Source organism: Penicillium roqueforti (genome assembly GCF_015533775.1).
Source record: "Penicillium roqueforti strain LCP96 04111 chromosome Unknown scaffold_02, whole genome shotgun sequence".
Lineage (NCBI taxonomy): Eukaryota > Fungi > Ascomycota > Eurotiomycetes > Eurotiales > Aspergillaceae > Penicillium > Penicillium roqueforti.
The window spans coordinates 1,017,924-1,036,511 of NW_024067566.1; the positions used below are offsets into that span (position 1 = coordinate 1,017,924).

General features: G+C 46.9%; 6 protein-coding genes across 6 annotated transcripts; all 6 read right to left on the reverse strand.

The window, feature by feature from the left end:
- Window positions 1-3,134: 3,134 nt before the first annotated feature.
- On the reverse strand, window positions 3,135-5,556 carry LCP9604111_1862 (uncharacterized protein; the record flags this gene model as incomplete). Its single annotated transcript, XM_039069275.1, has 6 exons — window positions 3,135-3,183; window positions 4,141-4,201; window positions 4,261-4,360; window positions 4,415-4,471; window positions 5,433-5,484; window positions 5,546-5,556. 6 exons carry the CDS (start codon window positions 5,554-5,556, stop codon window positions 3,135-3,137), a joined length of 330 nt encoding a protein of 109 aa, XP_038931989.1.
- A 1,116-nt stretch (window positions 5,557-6,672) lies between these two features.
- On the reverse strand, window positions 6,673-8,406 carry LCP9604111_1863 (uncharacterized protein; the record flags this gene model as incomplete). The annotated part of the gene is made up of 1 exon (XM_039069276.1): window positions 6,673-8,406. One exon carries the CDS (start codon window positions 8,404-8,406, stop codon window positions 6,673-6,675), a length of 1,734 nt encoding a protein of 577 aa, XP_038931990.1.
- Window positions 8,407-8,586: 180 nt separating this feature from the next.
- Window positions 8,587-9,205, reverse strand: LCP9604111_1864 (uncharacterized protein; the record flags this gene model as incomplete). The annotated part of the gene is made up of 2 exons (XM_039069277.1): window positions 8,587-8,867; window positions 8,926-9,205. 2 exons carry the CDS (start codon window positions 9,203-9,205, stop codon window positions 8,587-8,589), a joined length of 561 nt encoding a protein of 186 aa, XP_038931991.1.
- A 785-nt stretch (window positions 9,206-9,990) lies between these two features.
- LCP9604111_1865 (uncharacterized protein) lies at window positions 9,991-11,310 on the reverse strand (the record flags this gene model as incomplete). Its single annotated transcript, XM_039069278.1, has 1 exon — window positions 9,991-11,310. The coding sequence occupies one exon, from the start codon at window positions 11,308-11,310 to the stop codon at window positions 9,991-9,993; it is 1,320 nt and encodes a 439-aa protein (XP_038931992.1).
- A 527-nt stretch (window positions 11,311-11,837) lies between these two features.
- LCP9604111_1866 (uncharacterized protein) lies at window positions 11,838-13,372 on the reverse strand (the record flags this gene model as incomplete). Its single annotated transcript, XM_039069279.1, has 3 exons — window positions 11,838-12,223; window positions 12,280-12,883; window positions 12,968-13,372. The coding sequence occupies 3 exons, from the start codon at window positions 13,370-13,372 to the stop codon at window positions 11,838-11,840; spliced, it is 1,395 nt and encodes a 464-aa protein (XP_038931993.1).
- A 559-nt stretch (window positions 13,373-13,931) lies between these two features.
- LCP9604111_1867 (alpha/beta hydrolase) lies at window positions 13,932-15,137 on the reverse strand (the record flags this gene model as incomplete). Its single annotated transcript, XM_039069280.1, has 1 exon — window positions 13,932-15,137. The coding sequence occupies one exon, from the start codon at window positions 15,135-15,137 to the stop codon at window positions 13,932-13,934; it is 1,206 nt and encodes a 401-aa protein (XP_038931994.1).
- Between the last annotated feature and the right edge of the window lie 3,451 nt (window positions 15,138-18,588).

Sequence of the window (18,588 nt, forward strand, 5' to 3'; positions counted from 1 at the left end):
CCGCCGCCCCCACCACCCCCCGCGGCCCCCGCCCCCGCGGCCCCGCCCCCCGCGGGCGGCCCCCGCCCGCGCCCCCGCCCCCCCCCCCCCCCCCCCCCCCGGCGGTTTATTTTTTCGTAGCCACGAAAGCACCCGCAGTCCGTTGCGGACGCTGTAGTGCTCCTTCTGGGAGTTTGCTGAGGGGCAATTCCAACGCCTTCACACGAGGCGTCGAAAGAGTAACAAATATCGTCAAGTAGAATTGAAGATCGGAGCTGCAGGACTGGGGAGCCGGCAGGGACAGGCTCCCCAGCGAGGCATTTACAGCTCAACGAAGGCCATTTGGCTGATTCTTGACGATATGTAGTGGATATGTAGTAAGTGTATTAAGATGGGGTTCAATAAGTTCAGGAGAGTCCGAAGTAGATCAGTTGCGAGTGCTATGGGAAAGGGAAGAAGAAGAGCAGGTCATTTTTTTCCCCCAAGTGGGAGACACTTGTGATTGGCTGCAGAATACGACCGCCTATTCGTTGGCGCCGCTCACCGACTCTTTCGCGCCAATCAGCGACCGCCGAAAGTTGCAACGGGAAAGTCATGAATTTGATCTCCACCAGGCCATTTACTTAAAATTAGATGGTTGCATTGACATTATATTGGGCATTGGGCCCTATTGCTACTGATGTTGTGCAGTACTGGCATCTCTTCGATCCACTGCTATCTGGGGCCTTGGAGGAACATATCCCGGCAGGTCGAGTCCAAACAAAACAAACCTAACACGTCATTCAACCTCCTCGGCATTCTCCCCGGAAAAATCCCATGGCGAACCATTCTAGTCAACGCAAAATACAAACCCATACAGGTTGACTCGAGTTTCGACTCGGCACTGGCAGAAACGGCATATCAGAATCCTAGTCTGCACGGTCATCAAACTAGAATAGCCACGGTGCAACGATTGACCCGTGCGGTATGGCGTGCATGATGATTCATCCTCGGACCAGGAGACTTTTCATCGATGACACATCTCGCGATGAATCATATTGTTTCGTATTTGGACTTCACGATGACCCGAATTTTCACTGTGAGGCCACGGGCTAATTGGTTCGAACCAGAGATCCGGCCACTTTTACGTTTTGAGTGGCAAAGCGCTCTACTCTTTTCCGACCCGCTTGGCCATTTTGCCCGTCTTCCAAGCCGGGAACCTGCAGGCCTTTTTCTTTTTTTCTTTTCGCCCAAAGGTCTAAATGCCTAACTGGCCTAAAGATGATCAGAGGCGGTAAAAGGACAGCATGGCCGAGGCTGGGCGCGTCTAACATGCATGAGATAGGTCCATTGCTCTCTTATCTTTGTCGGTGAGGGGTCAATTGTATAGCCCATTACAGTTGTAACGTACACAATGCATGTTCTACCATAACATTGCGGATATAAAAGAAGTTTCAGATATTTTATATAGAAAAGTAAAGACCATATTTATGAAAGAGATATATATAGAAACATCAACGTTCTACCACTTGGAGAATACTCAATATTTCATCCTAATATATTAATAGTAAATAAAATAGACCTCCTTTAGACTATATCCCCTACTATATCTTTTGTAAGTATTCCTACAAGTGACAAAATCTCTATTTCATGTTTATGTACCTTTTGTATGGGCATACCATATAAAAGATACCTAAAAAGAGAAATCTCTCGTTTGGTGAGAAACTCTCGTTATGTGGGACAGACCCATACCTGGTACAGGTATGGGGGCGGTAAGACGGCTATCTTGTAATATCGATCGTCTTCGCGACTGCTAAGCCCTTATATTTCTCCGTGAGATATCGCCCGATCAAGTGGTGGTCGAATAATTTCGATTATAACGAAGATAAACTCGGCTAGCCACTAGTACAATGCTCATGAAACCTTTTCTTCTGCTAGAGGCGCTCGTCTTACGGGTGGTCAGCGGGCATCTGATCATGATGTCGCCTGAGCCCTACAGCAACAAAACCCTCAACAACTCTCCTCTTGCCAACAACGGGAGTGATTTTCCCTGCAAATTACGAGATGATGCATTTGCGGCCCCTGCGAAAGAGACTGTTTACGAGGTTCATGGGAAGTGCAATCCACGGGGGCGGATCATGCCAGTTGAGCCTCACTGAAGACCTCGCGCCATCCAAAGAAAGCATATGGAAGGTCATCAAGTCTTATGAAGGCGGCTGTCCTGCAAATGTAGAAGGAGGTCTAAGCGGAGACGCCAATGCTGACAATGGCATTCAACTCGATTTCGCGATACCTGAAGATATCCACTCCGGGAAGTATACTTTGGCCTGGATATGGTTCAATCATATTGGAGATCGTGAGATGTATATGAACTGTGCACTAATTACCGTCGACAGTCCTTCATTGCCTGTGTTCAACCAGAGCATATAGAACCAAGCGCAGGATTATCTACCTATGTTCATCGCCAATATAAATGGCTGTATGACTCCACAAAATTTGGATATCCGATTCCCTCAGCCTGGGAAGAATGTTGAACTCAATGGTCTGGCGCGTAATATTCTTCCTGACGGTCAACTAGTATGCACCGGAACTCCTGAATTTGGTGACTCAGTAGCCATGGACCCGATTGTTCTAGATCTTGAAAAGGGTAATCATTGGAAGGCTATTTTATACTCCCCGCCACTTCTCTAGTTAGCATTCAGCCGTTACCTTGCTCCTGTCGTGCTTCCCGCCGTAATACAAGCCATCAATGATACCTATCTTTGGCATTCGCGGCACAATTAAACTGGACAAGTGGTTTAATATGAAGGTCATTGATTGAGCAAAGCATTGGGGATTGAAATATGCATGAAAATTTGATAAATCATTGAAAAGGTCTTCGCCATACTTTGGAGTTTTAAATTCTCGAGTTCGGTACTGTACTCTGTTGTATTACGACTGCTTTTTGGCAATGGTAATTCATTGATAACAAGTATCATAAAAGGATGCAACAAAATTTGTAGAATAACCCAGCCACAAACGAGTTAATCGCACAGACAATGCCACTCTGCAAAAATTGGGATGAAGATAGAAGAGCCGCCGTACTTACAGTGGATTTCGAAAACAGATTTTCCTCCAGACATACACGTTTAATATCCAGAGACTCACTTTGGCCCCTAGTCCGAGTCGTCCGGGCTCTAGATTGTCCCGTAGCCAATAGTAAGACGTGATTCCCACGGGAAGGGGCTTTATATAGCCAGAATAATCCTAACGCAAGATTTGTAAGGGACTTGGAAAGAAAGCGTGTGTGTCCGGGGGGTAATCTATTTTCGAGATTCTCTGTACATCAATAGGTCAAGATTGGTTTGATATTGATAGCCATTTGCTGACTAGAACAGACGGAATCCGTCAGAATAAAAGTCTAATTTCCGAAGCTTCGAAAGAGTGCCAAATGCTCCTCGAAAGGTTTTGCACGTAAAAGCAACGTGTACAGTACCTGGACTTGAATGTACACGATAACTCGATGATTGGATGAACGTCTGTTATTGAACTTGTCTTGCGACTAATTCTTTATACTTAATTTCCACCAGAGTAACTTCTCAATTGTCGTGGCGTACAATTTACACATTCAGACTCCTGTGTACACTAGGGACGGGACTCAGAGCTGAACTTTGACGTCAATTGTTTGAAATTTGATACCCTCAAGTTTTGAATAGAAACCGAAAATGAACCGGAAAATTTTCTAACATTTGTGTTATGATTGCAATGTAAGCAGCTTGCCGCTAGAGAAATCGAAAGAAAAGTTGTCCAATTACGATAGGCATCGCCATCCTTACTGAGCAACCAGACATGCTGCTCATCTTTTTGTATTCAAAAAGCTGCCTATCATCGACGGGCTGGATGGGTCGCATTGGAGAATGATGTTCTTATATACGATGAGAATGAGTTTCGATTCGGTGATACACGATTTTGTTCGTCAAGTTGATAAGCGATTTCAACTCTTCTGGACTTGGCCTTTGCTGAAAAGGGGTTGTCTGGGACATCAGCCTTGATACATTGAAGAGGAGGGGGCCAATCACCTGCAGGATCTCTCTCAAAGGGCGTTTTCTAAGCTGATCAGGCAGATTTTCAATCTCGACAGGCCACTTATGCGTCGAATGACATTTACCCATCAGCTTGATTACAATATCCGCTAAAGCGTACAGCTTCATTGTCGCAGCATCCATTTCCCAAGCACTTATCTCGCAGCTGTCCTCGATACCCACTGGTGAATGGAACGGTTAGTAAGAAGTCTGAAAACTGGGGTTAATTTGATATGCGTACCTATCTTGACCTTGCCAGACTGAGTGAAAAAGATGGTATTCATTGTCAAAGTGGCCAGCACCCTCCCGCATTCAGCCAGGTGCTGAATTCCTTCGAGTATCTGTTCATAATCAGCGATCGCTCGTATTATGATATAATATGTAACTCTACTTACTGGCTTGACAATTGTAATGATCTCACTCGCCGTGATCACGAGCTTCGTTGCCAGAATCTGGGTGACGGAAACTTCTACATGCTCCTAGGCCAAAAACACCGAATCATCATGATAACAGCATCCAAGTAATGACCGGAAAATGGGGTGAGAGATGCGATTCAGCGTTCGTTGCAATCCAAGGTCGGAGAATGCTTGCAGCTCCAGTTTCTGCACTTGGACAAAGTCTGCCTTTGTCTTCCTTGTATCGAGCCAGCACATACAATTTGATATTTGCAATGGGTTCAAGTATGCTCCATGGATCTTCATGCAAGGCTCCCGAACTCGAGCGATATTTCTCGTTATCAAGCGTTGCCGTCTTCTCTTTGGTTCTCAACGACTTCGGGAAAGCTTGATCCACTGTAGATGTCTCGGAGACTGAATCAGCTTGAAGGGGCGGTGCTTTACTGACCTATATGGTAGGAGGTCTGCGATTATGCTTGCTGGCGCTCATACTTCTAGGCGTGCACTTCCAATAAGATAAACTTAGAACGTCAGGTCATCTGGGTGAATAGAAACTCCTATCGATGAGGGAACTGAGCTTCTTATATACAAGAGCAGGTACAAAGACTTGACGTTAGTCTTCATTTATCAACCCCATCTCCGCCGTAAGTCTTTTGCGTAAAGTTTTTGAGGCAGCATGCGCGATTCAACCTTAACGTCAATTTGACCTCAACACAAAGTTCATTTCAGCAAAGAGCTTTAACATCAACACCTGGACCTAGGTCGCTAGTCATGTCACACTTTTTTTCACTAAAAGTCAGCTTTGCGTAAATAGGTGAGAAGGTTTGTACTGCGTTGACAGCGTGATCTCAACCCGTGGTTCATCGACTCATAAATGACGAATCATATTCTTGGTCGTTCATACTGTATCTTCAATTGTACTTTCACTGTAGCAATCTCAAAGCTCAATTAGTCCTGGCTTTACCCATCCGTACTTCTGCGACCCAATTACAGCAAATCTTCATCAATGAGCGAAAACTGGTAGCAAGAGTAGCAGATATCGAATGCCTTGGGTCCCTGACTGCTGGCGACTGGGCGAACAACTGTGTAAGTCATATTCTCTTGCTTCGCCTTTTCGAAAGCCCCACCTACCTCCTTCTCATAGCAACGATGGGTCTTAAGTAGAAATTACTGGTATGGTTTAAGCACAGTCCAATAAAAATAGTAGATTCGAAAGATGGACATTTTTCGTGTCATTCACTGATCAGGCCAGCGGAATTTGGAGTACAGTGCCACCAGACTTCCCAACACATAGCAAGCCGTCCCTGCGATAGGCATAACTATCCACGGTCGCTTATCCCCAGTTTTGTTCCTAGGAAGTTCATTCATCATGAGGAATGAACTAAGCAGGAAAGCGGGAATTCCCATATGGCTATGTGTGAATAAGACAACTGACTCCTAGGATACGCCTACGTTGCCCTTTCGTGTATCTTTTCGTTGCTACCTTTGCGTCATCAGCCCAATCTTTGGTCAATCTCTGATGACACAGCCTATGCTTTCCACAAGATATAAGGCTCAGCTTTACCCTTGCTTTACGTTCTAACATTTTCACTCACAAGAAAGGCACCTCGTCAATTTGAACATGACAGACCAGAAATCCCGATGGCACGCGCAAATGTCCTCTCTCAGACTACAAATAGCTTTGGGGCATTCGCTCTCCGACTCAGAAGAGAAAACAACGCCAGTATCTGGCCCACCAAAGAAGGGGTTGCTGGCATCCGCTTTGGATCCTGACACATTTATTGAAAATGGAAACACGGGAAGATCTCTTGCACACTCGCCGGATGTAAGTTTCGCCTAATGCAAAGGGCTGTGGATGGGGACTGACAGTATCATGCGATTAGGCTATATCTTTAACCTCCCGTGATTCTCTATCCGGGTGTACAGAAGAGGCTAGAATTGCTGTGGCGCTTACAAATCTTCTGGTTCTTCTACTTTAGCAGTGGCGACGTACTCATTTCAGTAGACGCGTACGGATACTATGGAATTTGCACGGTTTTCAGAAGGGTAGCTTTGGAACTACAAAGGAGAATAATGACGTGGCTTAGTGGTACTTTGTGGTACTTCATATGATTATAGATCGACGGAAGCATTGTATTCCGTCAGGCTGGCTGGGGAAATTGAAGATTTTATTAGTGTGAATAATCAGGCACATTGAACTTCCCTTTCCATTGCCAAGGTTCCATGAGCTCTATCTTCCTCCCACACACTTTTTCTTTCTACAAACCACACTGCAATGCGATCCACTCTTCAGTATCAAAATTTGAGGAGGAGTAGTTGTGGCACTCATCCCATGTCGTGTAAGCATCTTCGTACCCATTATTGTCACAAGTATTAGTGTTGTAAGCGGTGCAGATTGCACCATTAGGACCAGTGATTCGCCACGACAGAGGCTTGGTCAGGGTTCCCTTATCACATGAGGTATTAGAGAAACCCCCATCGGTGTACCATCCGCAAGAAACATCAGTGTCTGACGAAGTTGTGGTTAAGTCGTTAATGACCAAGCACGTGTTCTGGGTGGTGTCTTCGTTGTAACCTGAAACTACATAATAGTCACCACTACAGTCTTTCTCACTGTAAATGGCGATAGACCACGATTCGGTTGGAGTAGGAGCGGCAGTGGTAGTTGATGTCGCTTTTCTCGTGGTAGATGTCGCAAGTCCTGCCCATGATGACCAGCTGGAGAGATAGTCATCCGGATAGTCAGTCTGAACAGGCCAGGAAGTCACAGTTGCTATGGCGGCACTTCCTGCGGCTCCATCCGGGTCAGTACCGAGAGCGCAAGTACCCATAGAGGCGGTCCACGATGCGTCATCCATTGCTGTTTGGTTCAAAATCTCGCCAGTGCCGTTGGCATAATAATCAAAGTAACCGGGGACCAAATATCTTTTAACATCAAGTGGTGGCGGAGGCGCCAGGGGAAGATGTGGATAGATATCGCCAAGCTTGTTTTGGATGAACTTGGCCAAGGCAAATAGAGCCATGCTGTCCGCATTTTGGATCGTCCAATCCGCGAATTGGGTTTGCACACGCGCAAGACCCTTATTCAAGTACGGTGCGTATGCCGTGACCCATTTTGAACCCGTGTCGTAATTGTACTTCATCTTGATATCCGTGACATGAGTATTTGGACCCCAACCGTTTGCTAAGGCAACCCAATCAATGTGTAGAAGCTCATGCATCCACGTGGTAGCCTGATTCCCATTGTAGTTGTTCATATCAGCATAGATCGCCGGTGTGAAACCAGGGTTTGCGCTTTCAAGTACGGTTTTGAGAGTGGGTTGACCGAAGTATGGTGGGCAGAAATTGATAGCAGGGGCAGAAGGCTCGTCTTGATCACTGTTGACTGTGTATGCCACGGTTTGGGTATCACGGCCGCATGAACAAGCCAGGTGGGGATCATCACAGCGAGCCACAATTCTCCAGTCCCATGGCATTCCTATCCACCCAGGCTGAATTGTGGCAAGATTCACGTAGATATTTTTGAATCTTTCCCGCAGGTGCTGGTTCATAGCTGGTGCGCCCAGATACTCGACGGTAGCTGCCTCGTTCCAGTTTATTTTGTCATCATATGCTTCGCTCATCATGTAGTTCATAATCTCCCAGGATTGTTGCCACCCTGAGTAGATTTCCTTCTTCTGAAGTGGGTCACAACCATGCCAGCCAACAAGCTTGGAGGCGAGTAGAGTGAGATTATAGGTCTCAAAGTTAGATGTATTGTATCCGCTTAGGCTCAGAGCAGCCGTAAACGCGTCCTCCGCGGCGGTGATGTTGGAAGTTGCATCGGCTTCAGCAGCAGTTAGGACAAAATTAGTCAAGTCCAATGCCCACTCCACCGTTCCGAGAAACCCATAAGAAGCATAGCGGTTGATGCGAGAGCTCTTAGTGCTATCCTTCACACGTCCGAGCCACAGGTGATACGCCGAGTAGCTGCCAATATTATTGGACGCCATCAAGACCCCTAGGGTCGAGCCGGAGATTAGATACTAAAGGATCTAAGGCCTCAATATGAAATAGATCATATGAAATCACTACATTCTTGACTAAAAAATCAACAGTAGTTAGGTAATATGTCTTTGATAGAAGACACCCGCGGCAGCATACACTCTGACCGAAAATCAAACAACCACCCGTCAAGGAAGGTCAAGAAAAGGGCAATATTTCGGGTTGGCGTAGAAAGTTCCTCCTAGCCTTTCAATCACTAAGCAACGCTCCTCCATGGTACGGGCATTTTGTAGCATTGCTCCACCTTTCTTACTAGCGCCCTCTTTTGTTGTCTTCCAAACCCACGCCCCACCATCCGAAGTCCAACCGACCCGAACATAATTGTTAGACCTTTCATCAAGCATGCCGGACATTCCACTTTCAAGCCATGCTAATTCGGTTGGCCACCAAGTCGGGCTAAGATATCGCACTATTAGGAGTTAGAAATATATAGCGTCCTAATAAAGGTATTGTTTGATGTAACTTACTACGATCGCAATGTGCATTCTCCTTTTGTTGCCAGTTGGGATCGGAATTTGTTGGACGCCTTGTATTGTTGAATGGGTCCAATTCCAGGAACTCTATCTCCACTCGGCTAGAGACATCAAGCGTATAGATTCCGCCTTGGGAGGGCCATCCTTTGACAGTCACGCCAGGACCAGACGAATAATATATCCAGAACTGCGGCTCTCCTAGAAACCGATCCTGAGGGGTAGTCCATTCGCTGCTCACTTCTTGGAGCAGTTCCTGGAGCGCGTCCTGGGGCATTGTGAGTGGAATTTGAGGGGCGGAACCCTCCGGCTTAATTTGATAGCCTAGCCAGCCAGCTGTAACTGATATGAGCAGTGGGATCACAGCCCACCAGTTCAACATTTCCCAGTTTTAGAGAGAGATAAGTCAGAAGGGACAATATCAGGGTTCTGGGATATAGATAGACGTGTGCCCTCATTAAAGAAGAAACATAAAGTTTAGGCAGAGATGATTGCAGCTTCTCAGTGATTCAAGCAGGCAACCGATAAGTCAGCAGGTTTCGCTAAGATAACTCTACCGTTTTGCAGGTCGTTATGTTGAGGAGATGCGGTGTTCAATGAAACGTGCGATACAGAACTCCGTGCGTGCCGGTCTCGTATTTTGTTCATTACTCTTGGCATTGTCCGGTGTTTCAATGTGAAGGACCCTAAGTGGGGGGCGAGGCTGCAGACCTCGAGAGTGAAGTGGCAAAAGATTTCCTCACCAAAAAAAAAAAAAAAAAGGGTCTCGTTACCGGAGACAAGCCATTCTGTCTAAACTCAATATCAAGTAGGGTTTGTCCAGCTCGGTGGTGAATTACGTTATAGATTAACGTGGGGTAGTTAGTACTCCGTCAATAAGTTAGCGAGACACCCTAACATACATACAACATTCACCCTCGAAATGTGTTTGATTGACATAATATGTGACAAAATACCATTTGCAATCACAGAAGCTGAAGCGATCTGCTAGATTATATAAGTCATCGGACCCCCAGCCGCATCACTCATCACCAACAGCACCAGTTCGCATAAAAACACCCATCAGCAATCATAGGCACAAGGCCAAAGCGATACAAAATGACTCGGAACCACTCTATGACTTCCAATAGAGGTAGCAAAGAATACACCAGCGTCTGCACATTTTTTGTGCAGTTCCTCCAGTTTGCGCATAGTCTCCAGGGAACTCTGCTGAACCTCTGAAGGACCGTAACCTTCAAGCCCCAAGGAAGTAAGGCGTGGCAGACAATTTGACTCTATCAAGCGGTCGATTTGATCGACGGCCCACCCGAGTAGCTCGTTGTGGCAGTGGCACAGATACAAAGTCTCAAGGGACGGCGGCAAAATCGCCATGAGTTCTTGCGTGGGCTCAAAGTCCTCATCAAGCTTAGCAAGCATTGATATAGAAATATGTAGATATTTCAACATGTTGAAATCGGCAAACGATCCCATCCATCCCTCATCGTCTTCTGGGGGTTCGTATGATTCGCCACAGAGCCAAAAGCCTTCAAGTGTTGTCTTGTGAAGGGAGATAGATTCTTGAAGGGGAGCCGATACAATCTCAGGCCCATCGGAGATCATTCCTCCGCCAATATTCAAGCGAAACGTCTTGAGAGCCTTGCAAGATTCAATCCAGACACGGAAGCCACACTCAGTGTTGGTCATGTCGAGATCAATATCGGTGACGTCTGAGAAGGGAATAATGCGGGTTTCTTCCTCTTCGCGAGCGTTGTCGACGATAGCGTGTCCTCCAACCCTGCGCATGGCGGGGAATTTGAAGAACGGATCCATGAGGCTTGCATGGATGGAATTTTCCGTATCATACCATTCCCCGAAAGCTTCAACGAGGCGAGAAAATGCCGTGGTATCCTCTCGTGCAGCCTTCACGAACATCCCCGTAACATATTCTGACATATCCGGGTAGCATATGCTGATTCGTCTCAAGCCTTTCAGCTGGGGAAGGAGCAAAGCCAACCAAGCGTCGGTGTTTCCGAGACGCAGTTGTTCATGCGGTTGCTTAGACCAACAGGTACCAGCGACAAATCCGTCAAGGAGTTCCCTATCATATTCATAATCAACGTCGACTTCTTCATTGGCGTCCTCAGTGTCCCAGTACCCTAGCCGTATAGATCGTACTGCATTTGCCAGCTGCGGACGTCGCGCAATTGCATTGACAAGTCGACTGGCTTGGCCAATAGTATGATGGGTACAATTACCAAGAATAACCCGAGAGTAGAGCGCTGGTAGCAGAACTGTGTACAGTCGACGACATGATCGAATCAGGGAACAGCGGTCACCCTGGAAAGGCAGTTCTTCCGCAATGAGGCAAAGAGCCTCCTCTGGGAGGTCGAGAAGCATGACCATGATGTAAGTAGAAGGTTTCTTGAGAAAGAAAAGAGATGGTAGTTGGGTTCAGGTTCGGCGAGGAGGTTGCTGTGTAGAATCACGAGGTGGGGGCGATAATTGTCTACAGCACTTGGTAGGAGACCCAACCATGGCCATAGTACTCCGCATATATACTCGGTATTAAGAGAATATGAGTGTTGGTGTGGTCACCAACACAGTGAGCGCTAAGAAAGGTGATGCGGGATGTTTGACAGAAGAGGCAACAAGTGGAGACTGCCAAGAGCAACTATCAAAAGAAAGCGCTTAGCTGAGCGGTTCAGTGCATGAAATGCGAGGCGTATACTCAGTGAGACCGAATGATATTGATTAAATTAAAATAATAACAAATCAACGGAATAACCCGCGAGGAGGTCTCATTTAGCAATCCCTGGATTTTGGGTCGCCCACTCAAATCCAAGATTCCTTGGTTGGTGGGATCAACAACCATGGTTCCGATCAACACTAACCTTAGCCCCAGAGTTGGACAAAGCTCACAAAAGGGGAGATCAAGTGCCGGGATAAGGAGTAACATTACTAGGCATACGCTCTGTTTTGGCCCGACCAAACATAGACAGACGTGATTTCGACCGGGTTGGAACTGCTGGCCGCGTACTTTGTTGAGTATCTTGTTGGGTTTCGCTCTCTACTTCCGCGGGAACAGCGAATTCGACAGGAGCGGCGCGGGCCTCCTCTACCTTTATCACGCCTTTGCGTATCTCATCGGACGAAGCGCCCGGTGGTGCGGTCGTCGTCAACGTCTCAGTAGGGCGGATTAGACCCTCGGAAGTATCTTGGTTGAGCTTGATGATCTCTTCCTCCGTCACCAGACGCTCATTCTCCAAACGGACCTCGCGCCCGCGTTTATGGCAGTACCACAGCACAAAGAGGAGGACTGGAGAATGTTAGTCAGCCAAAATACTATTGCACTTGGTGTGATGCTTCACTTACTGAACAATGCTAAAGACCAGAGCACATTCATGCCCATAACCGCCGGGAACCGAGCTCGCAGAAACGCCATGATGGATCGCAGCATGCCTACGAGAGCAGCGGGTTTCGACACAAGTTCTTTTAGACTTGGCACTCCCATTTTTTCTGCAACCGCAGCAGCCTTGCCCACGTTCTCCACATTGATTCCACTCTTAACGGCACGGTCGGCAGCAACCGCCAGCATCTCTGGAGCCAAGGTTTCAGTCCAACGCTCAGGAAGTTTCTCGATCAATTTTTGCATGGGACTAGGCAGCTTCGTATAGGTGTCTTGTAGTTGGCGATTGCCGTTCGTCAGCAGCATCTCCAAGTCGTGATAGGCAGTTGGGACTCCATTGATCAGATCCTTGAAGATGAGCTTGAACTTGCGTAAAAGCTCCTGTGTCTCCTCACTGATCGAAAACACACGGTTGTTATCCGCTGCCAGATTCAATCGCTCCAAAATATCCGTCACGTCGTCGGCGTCGTTACCTTTATCTGCGTTCTTCCCGTTTGTTGACTTATCCGATGTGGTCGGAGGAGTCCCCGCTTCGGTCTGTGATTTGTTCGCATCGTCGGCGTCTTTGTCCTATTTGCGCAAACTCAGATGTTAGTACACACTCAAGCCAGATGCAAGGATGCGAAAATGAACACGATTAAATAAATGACCAACCTTCTCTGTGCTTTTCTTCCAAAACATGGCACTCCATCGTTTCTTCTTAGGTGGAGGCTTCGAGACTTCCGATTTCGGTGTCTCCGTTCTTGTCAATGTTTGCTGGGAACTCTTCCGTTCTTGCCTACCCTCCTCGCCAAGCTCCTTTGCAAACTCCTCCCCAGGCGAGGTAGGTAGAGGGATGTTTTCGGCTGGTTCGCTTATCGCAGGTTGGAGGGACGCCCCAGTAGGACTTTCGGTTGGTGTTTGTTTATTCTGCTCTGTTGGAGGGGTAACAGATTCAGGCTCGGCGGTGACTTCGCGTAGGTAGGCTTCATCTTCAGGCGTCAGGACAGGCTTGGGCGCGGTGATCATCTGTGACGAACGCCGTCGGTGTTTTATTTGGTTGAAATACTGCATAGCCATAATGGAGGGTGTCAAGATACCAAGGACGGCAGTACGAGCTTTTATTTCCTGTTCCTCGATGAGAGGTGCGATAGAAAAACAAAGCAAGCTGAAACGAGGCGGGCGCGTGCTGAATGTAAGGGGAAGCGCGCGCTGTAGATTGTAGTGATAGATCAACTTTCCCAAGTGGCTACATGATATGTCAGATGAAATAATATGATGATCAGGAGATGTTGCACCTAGCCAAGTTGTATGCTAACACCAAGCTTTTATTTGTGCATTCGAGCCTGTTCATCGCGATGATATCACTGGTGGCTTCCCCGCATGTGCCACCGCATCACTAACACCGCCACACGTGCTCCATTTACGGACTCGGCTCGAATATCCTTAAAAGAGCTCTTTTCTTCCACTCTGAGAATTAATTTGCTAGCGTTCTTTATCTATGTGTATTTTGAGTGGAAGGTTGTGAGTTTATTTATTCAGGTGCACCTCGCTATTGTACTTTAGATGGAGCTATTCATTTTTATGTGCTCGTGCTTAGAAAAATCCACGTCTTCATTTGACATTCTAGGTGTTGAAGTCAAGATGAAAATGACGGATCTGCCGCCGCAAAAAATCGCATCACGGCCATTGTGATTACTGGGTACCCCATGATCATATCATGCAATCCAGTTTTCAAGATTTCCTCGCGAATAACCCCGTTCTCTGTTTTCCATTCCATCATAGACCCGGCAGCTCCCAGATCTGCTTTCGAATCAAGTTTCTTTTGCTCAAGGTCGTCATAACTGATCTCCGCTGGCATCGCAGCATTCACCGCATGCCAAAACAAAAGTTGGGAATGGTGCCACGGAATGTCATAGTCATCCTCGGCGTGGATTATCGTTATTCGGTATTTCTCTCCGTTTATCTCGTTCGCCCGGATATATTGCGCAATAGAATCCTTGCTCGGCCATTTGTCTCGAACGAATCGCTGAAGATATTTGAAGAGGAAGGGGAACCTCGCAACTGGCGACAAGATTGGCACGGTACCCGCGACTCGATAGGTCGAGACCAATGTCGCGACATCCACAAATGGCGCAACGAGCACCGTGCCTGAGAATACTATTGGTGGATCCTGCACAGCAAGATGTTTGGACACAGCGATGCTCACGGCCGTACCCATCGATTGAGCAAAGATCAAAATTCGAGATGGAGGGATGCCTGCAACATTCATTGCCCAATCCACCACGGCGAGGGCATCGGTGATGAGCCCGGTTTCAAATGGTGACCCGGTACTCTTGCCAAATCCTCGGTAATCAAACGTCAGAACATGGATTTTCCCGGGACTGCCCGCTGACAGCGCACGATAATTTGGGACGCGGTAACCCGAGGCGACGGTTCCCCCAGCGCCGTGCATATGAAGAACCAAACGAGCCTCAGGGTCATCCCGCAATAATTGAAATCCTAGCCGAGACTTGATGTCGGACACAAAGCCTACTGGCTCTTCGACAAGAGGTATTTGGTGCTTGCGATATAATTCCACAGGAAGAATATGCCAAGCGTATAGCCATTCACCATCCGCCGTTCTGATGGAGAACGGAGTGACCTGGTTCTTCAGGAATCCAAAACTTTCAGGGACATTGAGGTCTTTGAACCATGTCATTTGAATTGCGTGGAGATAAACGACATGTGATTGAAAGGTTGATGTGGTGAGTAACCCTAGGAGGACGAGGTACAACCCAACCGCGACGCCGACCGGTATCGACGCATATTTAAAGAAAGAACCAGCTATCTCCATAGCTGTCATGATGGGCAAATGAAGATTGGAATGAGAATATCGCATAGAAGTAAGGAAATGGGAGGATAATATTTGAAAGCTGACGGTTGACCTGGTGCAGCACACTAACAGAGTGGGGCAGGCTAACTTGTCTGGTATCTACATACTGCCCCCGCTATGCCACTTTTTGATGAAAAGCCATCTTCAGTCTAATAATATGCTCCCTCGTGAGCCTATTAGGACGAGAGTGTGTTCCAATGGCTTCTAGACGCCCGACTCGGGTTGGCTTGGCTGTTGGGCCACGTCGCCGTGCAATTAAATGAGATATGTGATATGTGGAGCCTAGCCCAGCGGCTACAGTAGTGAGTTGATTGGATATAAGGGATGAGCACACACGCCTTCCAAGGTTAGGACTCGGCGCGTACGGAGTGCATCTCTCCATTATGTGACCTGTCCCCGCTGCTAATCACAATCTAAAAAAAGAAAAGAAAAACACCCTAAAAGAAAACTCTGGGTTGATTCTAGAACGCCGAAACATAGTGTAAATAAATTCATAACCCGCTCACAAAAATAACAGTCCGTGGGAGATCGTATGTAACCCAAAGGTCTCACAAAAATGGCAACCAGTAAACTGTGTACTCGTAAGTATCGTAAATACCGGGGTCTGTTGCTCTTAGCGCCGCAAATACCTCTGCCATCATCCCAATGCGACTAAGAAGATAAAACACCGGAGAGGAGAGACTGAAAAGTGTCAAGATGCCGTCCCACCGGAGGACGACCTTTTCAAAGTGCATGAATATAAGCATCGACACGATTGAAATAAATGCAGATACACGCCAGAGCCACAACTCAACAATCGTTGGAAACATGGTATTCCAAGATACGAGATGAAGGGCGCCGAAAGAAACCCCGAGCAGACATGTCAAAGGCCAGATCCTTGACCTATATAAGTCGGGATCCCAATGAGAAACGACGATATCCTTGCAGGGCTCATATTGATGTTCGATATCTCGGATCTCTCTTTCGTTGATTGTGACTTCGCATGGTTGTTCGGTGGTCGGATTTTTATTTGAGCTCTTCAGAGCTTTGGTTCGAGCCTCCTGTATAAGTCTGTCCTCTTCTACCTTCTCAAATACCCGTGGGGTAAGGTACCATATATTCCAATATGACGTTTGATCTTTCATTCCCTCGTTGTCAAACTTATTACTGACAGCCATCGACTCGAAACCGTGCAACTGCTCCGGGCTCATTTCCGGAAGCACAACAAGAGATGGCGATCTGATATCTTTGGGCTTGTTCCACCAGAAGAAGTATGTCACGATGAACAATGGGATATAGCCAAGAGTCATCGACTCCAACTGCGAGAGTGGCAGATGATAAGAGGTGCGCAGTATGCATTGTGCCGAAAACCATGTCACTTGGATCAAAGCCAGTAGCTTTGCAGCATTATCTGATTTGCTTTTGTCGCAGATGGCATCAAGAGACAGGCCCCAATTTGGATGGTCTTCCCACCGAATGAGGTCTTGCTGTAGGAGCCAGGTGTATTGATTCGGCCAAATGACACGATCGCCATTCGGGGTTTGATATCTCAATGCGAGCATGCTGATGTAGAAGGCATGCACCATTTTGAATTGGCCTGCTGTATAATCGCCACATTCTCTTTGCATCCTACGGCACTGTGCCCATTCCTGAAGTCCTTCCACTGCAATAAACTCGGGTGCAACTATGGTCTTGAACAAAAGGGCGAATTTATGGAGGTTCGCAAAAGATTCGCGTTTGTAGACTCGGGGATGGATCACGACCCAGGTGCAGAGAAATATCGTGCCCAGGCATGTTGTGATCAAACTTATTGTACCACGACCGGGGTTGTCCCAGACCCATCCGACTAATTCTTTATTGCTTGACGAGCCGACGCTGCAATTTGAGCATGATTGGTTGTTCATTGAGGCGTTTGGTAGATTGAAAGCAGGTGCGTGCTGCTGGCGATTCGATTTGAGTCGGAGAACTGCTCGAAAAGGTAAGTTGATTGCAGGAGAAAGATTTAACAGTTGCATTCTTAGAATATTGTGTCGACATATATATCTCATAATCTAAATACCCGCTGGATGTTGCTGTATGACTAGGGACATCAACGTGTTCATGTTACAGAAATTCCCGAGTAAGGTAAGGATAATACCCAGGGCTTGCAGACACAAACCCGATTTAGACATAGATTAATCGAGCAGCAGATTTCTAATTGGCGAGTCAGTGATTGCAGTGGATATAAGAGGGGAATAAAGAACTGAGTGCTATCCGCACTAATAAGAACCCTCCTATAGCCGCCACTATATTGGGGCGGTTTATTTTTGCAGGGATCCTACCCACCATTGACGCTATGGGCATCATCCTGCTGTCAATTTACAAAATCACAATCCTCTCGAATATAGTCAGATATACCAAAGCCCTAGAAATTAATAGAAACAAATTCAAAGTGTCGGCAACAAGCTCTAGTAGTCCTAGAAGTTGGTCATTAGATACAAAAAATCGAGATATATGCGCTAAGGATAATCATGTTGCGATTCACTTATACCTATAAAACACAAAATGTATCAGAATCATGCAGCTAATCGGTTTTGTGCTAGTGGTTACAACCCTCAAACTTGCTGGCCTGACCTATCGCCCTAAGAGCTACGTAGCCAATGCAGTCTCTAATACTTAGGCCCGAATTTATGTATGTATGGCAGCCGGAACGAAAAAAAAGTGGGTTGTTGCGCGACATTCGAGATAAGGATGAAAGTGACAAGCTCGGGAATTGCAAAGGTAGAAACTGCGCCATCGCTCTAATATGTCACGGTTATCACGTGTACCGGCTTAAGAAAGTAAGAAGGTCCCATCGGGCATGAGGATGGAATTAAAGTGAAGAATAGCTCTTAAAAGAAACGTTGAGTCGAAAGCATTCCGACAGGATGCAACTTCGGGACCGAAGGCCTGTCTGCGGTGAAAGAGCACGACATGAAGTATGGCCAGAAATAGTGTCTTCTCCGTGGAAAGAGGTTTGAACTGTTGAAAGTCCAGTTGCGAAAAGGGGAAAGAGAGTTACCAGCAACCTCCTATAACACATACTATACCTCTTTCGACCAAACGGGGAATAATGCAGCCACCTTTCCCAAATAGGATCAGACTGGGACCGTTCCAATGTTCTAAAGTTCCAAGGCTGAGCCAAGCCCTGCGGGTTCCTGTCCAGGTGATGCTCTGATATTTGTGAATCTGCGATTGGCTATTTCAACTCCGTCGCCCGACGATCCTTCTTGGCTCGTCTACTGTACATAGACCTGTATGTACATTATAATTCCAGATGTACAATATCTCCCACAAAATTCACCTTAACCGCCAAATTAGAAATTGCCAGAAAAAGAACCAGAAAAGTACCGCCGAATCTGTTCTCCAATTCCTCCTACTTTCATTAGGGATGAGGTGGAGAGACCACGAAACTAGATGCCAC